The following is a 9646-nucleotide window of genomic DNA, read 5'->3' as shown; positions in this document are numbered from 1 at the left end:
ATTCCAAATAAAGGGACTTTAAAATCCAGATGGGTCCTTTATCTGTATATTCCTAAGGCTTATGGGATAATGTTGGTTTTGCATGGTTAGTGGCATCATCATCATCATCATCATCAGCCGTTAGGAGTAGTAAAAGAGCTTCCCCTTCAGTCATATACATACATATATATGTATATATATGTATGTATAGGGCATATGACCCATAAAGGAAGGGAATCCCTTAGATTTTGAACTGTGATAAGGGCAAAATTTAGTCACTAATTACAAGTAGAAGATGATGACTGGTTTGTATAAACTAAAGGGATGAAAAAAGGGTCAACAAGTATAATACAAACACCTTCATGGCTTTAGATTTGGGTTTGGAATAAAAAAAAGTAAAGAGAAAGTGGCCGGGGGAAGGGGGATAAAAAAAAAAAAAACAAAAAAAGAGGCATTGTAAATTCCCCCTCTCTCTAGTGGGGTTTGATTTTAGAGCACTTTCACTTTCCATTAGGTTGTGAGTAGTGAGAGAATAATTTAGAAAAGAAATAGAGAGAATAAAGGAGAAAAATGAAAAAAGAAAAATAAAATTCTCGTAAAATTATTCAAAACTAGTTTACGATGATGAAGTTAAAATATTTTTCTCGTAAATTTTCTAACTAGTTTTATGTCTTAAATATATATATATATATAAGAAAAATCCAACATCAAAAGTTTTTGTCATTGTTCATAATCAATGAATAATAACTTCATAAACAATAATTTGACTTTATTGAAGCAAAAAGTAATCAATAATTGTTCTTTGCTGAATTTTTTTAGTAAATAATATTTACATTATAATTATGTACAAATCACAATCTCTAAATGATACGGAAATACAGTTTTATTCGAATGTATAATCTCTTTTAGAAAAAAAATAACGTAACGGTGGTTCAATTAAAGAATATGATATGTACTAACAGACTAATTAATTCATACGCAAACATATATAAATATAAACAGAACTAGTCGACAGGTATATGAAATGATAAATGGAGTGGTGGGGGTAATGAAATTTGTGTGTTTATCAATGAATTAGATGAGAAAGAAAGGTCTGTTTGGGTGATAAAAGTTTTTTTAAGCTACCTTTTTTTTTACTCTCATCTAATTCAAATGAAGCTCCCTTTTTAGGGTTTGGGTGTTTTATAACAGCAACAAAGGAAAAGACAGAAAGTGCCAACGTCATTCTCCAAAAGAAAAATTATTAGAATAATCATAATAAGAGAGAGAGAGAGAGAGAGAGAGAGAGAGAGAGAGAGAAGAATTTTGCTGAATCAATCAAGTGGGTATTGTGATTCTTCCTAGTCTTTGCTTGTATTTGCAGTCCTCTCTCTCTGTCTCTTTCTCTTTCTACCATTTTCATTTGCAGAGTTGATATCTCTTTTTTGGGTGTCTTAGCCTTTTCTTCACCCTGGATTATTTCTGTTCTTTTAATTTCTTTTTTACTAATTATGAATTTTGCTCCCATCTTAGCTTTGTCTGTCACAGTAATCATCACTCTCCTGTCCACTCTTATCGAATACTGAAATCTCCCCTTCAATTTTCCTCCCCATGCTGCATCTTTATATACCCATAAATAGATATACCCAGAAAAGCAGAAGATTATTTGTTAGTGAAGAGGTTAATTTAGAGGAAAACCATCTTATTGTATCTCTTCTTTTCTTTTCCCTCTTTTGCATGGCCTTATTATTACCCTTGAGTCTCCACTGCTATATCTCTTGATCGGTTAATTTTCAAGAGAAAGAGAAAGAGATAATATATATATATATGTGTGTGTGTGTGTGTGTGTGTGTGTATGATCTGAATTATATTGCAGGATTGCTCAGACAAGCAATCCATGGGTAGATAGCGACTTGGAGAATAACCCATCATCATCATCATCATCTCTTCACGAGATTTTGCTTTTCATACCCAATGAATGATGCCTTTCTGTATCTATATGTCACTGCCACCTGTTGCTCCATAAACCTCTGTTTAGACCAGAGTTGGGATTCTCTCAAGCTAGCGTTAAAAGTATTCTAGCTACAATACATAACACATCAAACAAACTGAGATATTATATCATCACATAACAACAGTAGGGTGTTTTTCTTTCTTTCCTTTTCTTGGTTTTTCTTGCTTGGAGTTTTCTTCTTCACAGACATGTTCCCTGCACTTATGTCCAATTCAACTTCTCTCTCTGAGGAAGGTACTAGTGTTGGGTTAAACTTAAACCCAAACCCAGTGGTTTCCACCATCTGTGCTCAGAAGATCAAGAAGAAGAGAAGCCTTCCGGGTAACCCAGGTACAAATTCTCTTCGATTTTCTCTCCTTTAATCAACTTGGTTTGATTAAATTTTGAGTCAAAACTATTAATTTCTAGACCCAGATGCAGAAGTGATAGCTTTATCCCCAAAGACCCTATTGGCTACTAATAGATTCGTGTGTGAGATCTGCAACAAAGGATTTCAGAGAGATCAGAATCTTCAGCTTCACAGGAGAGGTCATAACCTTCCATGGAAGCTCAAGCAGAGAAACAGTAAAGAGATTAAGAAGAGAGCCTATGTCTGCCCAGAACCTACTTGTGTACACCATCATCCATCTAGGGCTCTTGGTGATCTTACAGGTATCAAGAAACATTATTGCAGAAAACATGGGGAGAAGAAGTGGAAATGTGAAAAATGCTCAAAGATTTATGCAGTTCAATCAGATTGGAAAGCTCATTCTAAAACCTGCGGAACTAGAGAATATAGATGTGACTGTGGAACCCTTTTCTCCAGGTATATACATATACATATACATATATACATTTTCCACTTTCTCCTTTTCTTAGTAGTACTGTTTATGTTTATCTTCTTTTTGGTCTCTTTTCAATTAATCTTTTTTGTTTGCCTCTCAACCACCCCAATTATTTTCTCTATTTCCTCATTACAATTCTCGTATTCCTTAAAACGATATTCAACACTTCCAACTCTAAATGCCCGTCTGGTTTCTGTTCAAAGAGCGTTAAATTTCTTGTCTTATACACACACACACACACACACACACACACACACATATATACAAAACATGTCTACATACATATATATATATATATGGGGAGGTTAAATGTTTGGCAGGTTTTCATGAAACGGACACCATTAATAAGTGTCTGTTACTGGTGACAATGCAAGTGAAACTGAAACTTATATCTCTGTGAAAGATGATGCTGAGTTAGCAAAAGAAAGAAACAAATTAAGGAAGATAAAAAAGAGAGAGACAAGGGACAATCAACGTGACCTTTTGTTTGTATATGGTATTGTCTGTCTCTCGTTCAAAACCCAGCTGTATTTTATCAGTTACTCAATTAAGATATATATATATAATATATGTATGTATAAATAAACCTCAGTAGATTTTCACATTTAACCTGCACTTCTCCATGAATGAAAACTTACAAGTTTGTTCCTTTTTTTCAAAATTACAAAATTTGTTGGGCTGTGTTTTGTTTTGATCCGCTTTTTATGTTCCTTGTAATGGAGTGTGTGTGTGTGTGCGTGTGTGTGTATATACACACACACACATGTATGCATATAATATGTAGTGTCAAAAACCATGATGGATATCTGCTCTTGTCCAAGAAAAAGTAAAAGAAAGGCTTAAGTTCAATTTCGTGGTTGAGAAAATGAGTAAAATATTTTTTTCCTTCTCTTTGTCTTTTTAAATTTGTGTTCTGAAGGCATGTGCCATTATTAAGTTTCAGAACACTGAAACTCTGAGAGAGATTCATGATGATGATGATGGGTGCATGATGCTGATAAAATCTGCAAAGATATCTGATATGCCGATACATATATACATATATATATATATATATATAGTTTCCTTTTCATGCTTATAAGATATATATGTTGGTGGTCTTTCAATTTCATATCTTTGTGTACTTGCATGGCCCTCAGCTCTTCAATTCCTTCTTCTCTCTCTTCCTAATTTTTATGATTTCTTGAAATTTGAACTCTCCATTCATCTTCCTTTCTTTCTGCATGCATTTATATTGCATTATATATATATATATATATGTATCTCTTTCTCTCTCTTTACTTTTTGACCAGCAAATTAAGACAACTGTGAGCTTAATGTAACATAATCTTCATTCTCTTAATCTTTTTTTTTTAATAAAATAGTAATTTCATATTTGAATGCATCAAATACCTCCATTTTTATTTTGTAAATTCTTTTTATCTATTATTTGTTTAGACATTTACATGCATATATATATATATATATATGAATATTATTTCACTTGATTACCAAGCATGAGTAATTCAAAAACCATATAGTAATTAATCATATTATTAATTATATTATACAGGAAGGATAGTTTCATAACTCACAGGGCATTCTGCGATGCATTAGCTGAAGAAAGTGCAAGACTTTCTGCAAATCCCACCACTACCACCACCAACCCTAACTCTTCTTCCGCTCTCTTCACTTACCCATCTCACATCTCCCTCTCCCCCTGGGATCCACCTCAAAACCCTAATCCTAATCCCGTCAAGCTTGAATCCCTCCCCTTTCACATCCCACCTCCACCTTCACTACCTTTCTTCCAACCCACCACCAACCCAGCCCCTCTCATTTCCTCACCCTTCCCTCTCCTCCAACCCACCTCCTCCGCCGCCCTCTCTGCCACTGCTCTCCTCCAAAAAGCTGCCACAGTCGGTGCTACTGCTACAACACACCAGCCATCGAGTCATCACGTGTTGACTCAGCCGCAGCATGGACAACTAAACAGCAGGATGAGCGGAGTCGCGGAGTTTGGCCACGTCGACTCGCTGAGTGATATATCGCCGGAGTACCAGCTGAGCGGGTTTAGTTCCGGGAATCTAGCCACGTGGCATAAATCTGACCGTCTGACAAGGGACTTCCTTGGACTTCGAGGTCCCCAGCATGAGATTAAGGGAAATAGCGGGAATGTTAACGTTAGCATAAGTGCGAGGGAACTGTTAACGTACGCAGGAGGCGCACATCAGTTCCCACTGCCAGCGTACCACAGAGACCAGTCAACGTCGTCGTTTTTGAGGCCTCAAGGTTTGGGGTTCGCCGAGCCTGCTGCTGCTGCTTCTTCCCAGGCCTGGGAACACTGCTAATCGGAGAACACTGTTGTGCGATGCGAAATGACCGAACTACCCTTCCGTCCCTAAATGCAAATATTGTACTCTCGCCGAGGCCAAATTCTAATATGGGAAGAATTCAGAACCTCCATGTATGTAATTTTTCTACTTTTCGGGGGTGAATTTAGAATTTCATAAAGATGCTTGCCCCTTCAGTTTTTTCACTGTACTACTCATCATCTCCTCTGCGCAGTCTCTGCTTCGCCTTTTTTTTTTTTTTGGTCATGTCCTTTTCTTGCAACTCAGTTTTTACTGTACTCATATATCAAAGGCTATTTTGGTCATTTAATTTCTCCTCTTTCTCCACACACACACACATATATATATATATATATAATGAGTTACAGTTGACATATATGTGTATATATATATATGTATGTATGTATGTATGTGTACTTGAGCTGGCAGAGAAACTTCACATGCAGAATAGGAAGATAGGTGGCTCTCTTGCTTTTTTATTTTTCTTGCATAATAGTACACATAGTAATCTATGTTTATCTGTGTGCGTACATATATGTATATATATATATGTGTGTGTGTGTTGATCATGACTCATATTGATCTATCTTTGTCACAACAGCTATAAAACTTGGGATTATTTATCCCATCCTCATCCATCACGAAGCACCTCTCCCTTTCCATTTTCATCTTTTTAAACAACTTTTTTTTTTTGTTCTGTCTGATAATTTTAAGCTAAACCAACACACACGGGTACCTAATTAATTATTATATACATATATACGTCTGTAATCTATAAGTAAAAACAAATGGTCTCCGTAGTTGTCTATCTGTATATGTATACGTACATGCATACACCATATATACGCAGCGACGCCATGATTTGAGTATGGAGAGACAAGAATATATCGAGTAAAAATTTGGTAAAACAAAGTGTATAAGTTGGCAAAACAGACAGAATTAGAGTTTCGTCGCCCTCGTGTTATATATAGTAGTCCCTTAGGTAGGTTGGAGTATACTTACATGCTATTATCATCTTCTTCTCTCTCTTTTTTCATTTGGGTCAGCGCAATAAATATTCTAACAGTGACATACACAACGTATGACTTGCAACTCAGAATTCACATTTGTATAGAAATATAAGTCTTAAGAAGAAAGCAAATATATATATATATATATATTTAAAACTCATCTTCAACACCCTTATTATATACATATAATTATTGGGTTTTTTTTCAATGAATGTAAGTCGTGAAATTAAGATAATAAATTGAAATTAATGATACAACAATGTAGTTATTGTACAAGATGGATACATGTATGACCAAAAAAAAATTATAAAACTATTGCTGATTAGTTCGCAAATACCAACTTCTCTCTACTGATGAATTTTCATTACGATCTCCAACAGTTTCTCACAAACGATATCATGAGTGTCTTCTAATTACATATATGCATGACGATTTTTTAATTTTTTAATTCTTTTCGTACAGGGAAAAAAAAAAGAACCCACCGCCTCGAAATAACTTACAATTTGTTTTTTACAAACCTATAATTATTGGGTTTTTTTTTATGAATTTAAGTCTGTGAAATTAAGATAATGGTACAATAATGTAATTATTGGACAAGATGAATATATATATATGTATGTATAAAATTAAAGGCCCACCACCTCAGGGAGAAGTACTGATCCTACTCAATAGTCATAACTTACATAATCATAATATATATATATATATAATATATTTACCAGCCCAATTATTGGGTTTAATAAATACTAGTGTTTTCAAAATGTGTATTGTGTGGGAAGTGGAAAATTTTTGAATCCACGATCAGCGGTGCATGTGAACCATATCTCTTTTCATCATGACCCTTCTCGTATCATGCAATATTGTCTTGCTTGCATGCACCAAATTTACAATTATACCCTTCACTTTTGCATTAAGTACCCCTCCCTCCCCCTCCCACACACACAAAAGTAATAGTAAACAAAAACACTTGCTAAAAGAAATCGACTATGGGGCCCCCTTGCATTCTCGTTCTGTGAGATTTGAACTCCATATATATATATATATATGTATATGTATATGTATATGTATATATCGTCAATGCCTTCACATCAAGTTCATTCGTACTGCATAATCCCTATACACTCGGAATTAGATTGAATTCTGAAGAGGGGCAAGACTAACTCCACCAACAATTATATAAATACACATTTCAAGAACAATACAGTCAAATTCTTAAAAAAGATATACACAGAGTAAGCGACAATGTAAAAAATAATGAAATTACCGAACATCCTGCTAATATATATATATATATATATATACTTTTCTTGGAAATAAATAACTGAAGTGGGAGGAAATTTCCTCGTGGATTGTTGCTAGGTCATTATCCATTGCAGGTATTTTCATTTATTATATATGCACGTACGTAGACGACTACGCCTGGAACAGGAAATCAATAATTACATATATTATCCACATATACAGAAGAAAAGAAAGGTATATAACATCAGTATGGTTACTGTATATAGATGAGCTTTGTAATATTTCCTCTATTTGCTAGCTTGTAAAATGCAACGAACTCACTTTCTACAATGGTGAGGCATTACAAACAATTCCCAAGAACTACTTTTCCACTAACTTTTCTTTTGGGATTCTAAGAAACAAAGTACTAATTAACTATACATAAAATCGGGTAATATATACATACATAAGAAAACGTAGCCTTTTGTAAAGATGGGTAGGGAGTAGTGCAGTAAAAATCTGGTGTAAGCGTGAGTAAAAAGGTTTGGTAAGTTGATGGTTTATATGTGTATTTGTGCAGAGTGTGGTGGTGGTCCGGGGCTTCAGTGGTACTAAACCAAAAGGAGATTAAAGAAGAGAAGAACGTAGACAAGGAGGGAAAAGAGAAGTAAAATGTCAACGGCTACTAAAAAGAGTATGCTCAAGACAACTTTGAATTCCAATTTCTGGTCTTCTTTTTTCCTCGGTGACTCCTTTATAAATTTCTGTGCATGACCCACAAAAAAAAAAAAAAAAAAAGAATTCCACACTATTACTCTTTGGTTGGCAGCTTAATCTTTTGCATTAGCATTCGAATTGAATTAGATAATTACAATAACTTGTATACTCTGTACAATTATTACTAAATTATACTCGATCGGTATAACTATAGAGGTGTTTTACATTTCACCGACCTTTCTCATATCTCTCGTGAAAATGCCAGTGAGAGTCACAAACAACTCAGAGGGCAATCTTCAGAAATTTTTTTTTTTTTTTTTGGGGCAATTCGGCCAACTAAAGAAAAATTCGACTAATAAACGGGACTATCATTTCTACGGGCATTGCTGGGGGGAAGAAGGGTTGGGATTTGGCAATCTACATTATATGAATAGGTCCTTATTTGTTCAAGTGGTTCTGGAGATATATATGACAAAGGAAGGCTCAGTGCAGAAGAGAGTGATGCCAGAGACTTGTCACTACCTCTCTGCATTTGTCCTCCTAGTAACGAATTTTCTCAACCTGTTGGTGTGAGATCGTTGAGACAATATCTCTTGCCTATGAGGTGATTTTGACCCTCTATCAAGATTCTCATTAACTATAGGTGATGAGATTAAGATACAGTTTTGGAAGGATGTATGGCCGAGAGACTTGCTTCTGAAGGATTTTTCTCAAGATTTTTTTCTGGTTGGTGGCGTATCAAGACAAAATAATAAAGGATTGTGTCCAATTGGGTCTATCTTTCAGCCATCAACCTCAAAAGAAGGGTTTTGACTGGGAAAGGTGTAGTGGCTTAACTCTTTTTACAATCACTTACATGCTAGTTTGGAAACAAGATTCCATAGGGGAAATATGCGACTTAGTACTCGTTATGGTAGCTTGGTAATTCTATTTTGAAAAAGTTTTGCTGATCATTTGACAACATAATACAGCTAACGAAGACAATCAAAAGAAAAAAAAAAACAAAATTCCAAAAAGTATAGTCCGGACAGCAAACATAGCACAAACTATAACACCGACAAGGGAATAACAGAAAAATAGAGAAAGTAAAATATGAATAGAACAGAAAACATGGCTAATACTTACCTCCTTCCCTAGCCTAACGTAATACAAGAAAAGGTGTCCCCCTAGCACCTCGAACAACATTGTAGTGATTTACAACTATAGCAATTAGCATGGCCCCGTTAATCAAATTTCAGCAGCCGCACCATTAATGAGCTGACTATGGTGTTAGCAAAGATATATACATGCCACCGTAGCACTCGCAATCCTAAAACCATCATGAGGAAATCTTTATCATAACAACTCATAGTTTGTTCAACTTTATGGAAGTAGTCATAATCGAGAGCAGTCCGAAGTAGTCATCTCGTTGGTCCTCGAGGCTTAACCACATTTTGATTTCAATTCCTAATGGGCTTGAGAGACTAAAATCAGTCACTTCAACTACACTAACAGAGAAACAAAACTCTATTATGGGTGCCGTAGCAAGAATGGCTATAAGCAAAGAACTTAACCTGTTGGCTCGGTTAT

At 35.1% G+C, this 9646-nt stretch overlaps 1 protein-coding gene across 1 annotated transcript; it reads left to right on the top strand.

The window, feature by feature from the left end:
- The first annotated feature begins 1253 nt into the window (after positions 1-1253).
- On the top strand, positions 1254-5434 carry IDD12 (indeterminate(ID)-domain 12). Its single transcript, XM_022042384.2, has 3 exons — positions 1254-2302; positions 2381-2777; positions 4349-5434. The coding sequence occupies exons 1-3, from the start codon at positions 2161-2163 to the stop codon at positions 5124-5126; spliced, it is 1317 nt and encodes a 438-aa protein (XP_021898076.1). The 5' UTR covers positions 1254-2160; the 3' UTR covers positions 5127-5434.
- The last annotated feature ends 4212 nt before the right edge of the window (positions 5435-9646 follow it).

The sequence above is a fragment of the Carica papaya genome, chromosome 3 (genome assembly GCF_054855325.1).
Source record: "Carica papaya isolate Zhongbai chromosome 3, ASM5485532v1, whole genome shotgun sequence".
Classification (NCBI taxonomy): Eukaryota; Viridiplantae; Streptophyta; class Magnoliopsida; order Brassicales; family Caricaceae; genus Carica; species Carica papaya.
This window is presented reverse-complemented; position numbering and strand designations above follow the sequence as displayed.

Coding starts and splice junctions, on each gene's coding strand:
- IDD12 (XM_022042384.2), top strand. CDS start 2,161: ATGTTCCCTGCACTTATGTCCAATTCAACTTCTCTCTCTGAGGAAGGT. Junction 2,303..2,380: donor AAGCCTTCCGGGTAACCCAG/GTACAAATTCTC, acceptor ATTAATTTCTAG/ACCCAGATGCAGAAGTGATA. Junction 2,778..4,348: donor TGTGGAACCCTTTTCTCCAG/GTATATACATAT, acceptor TATATTATACAG/GAAGGATAGTTTCATAACTC.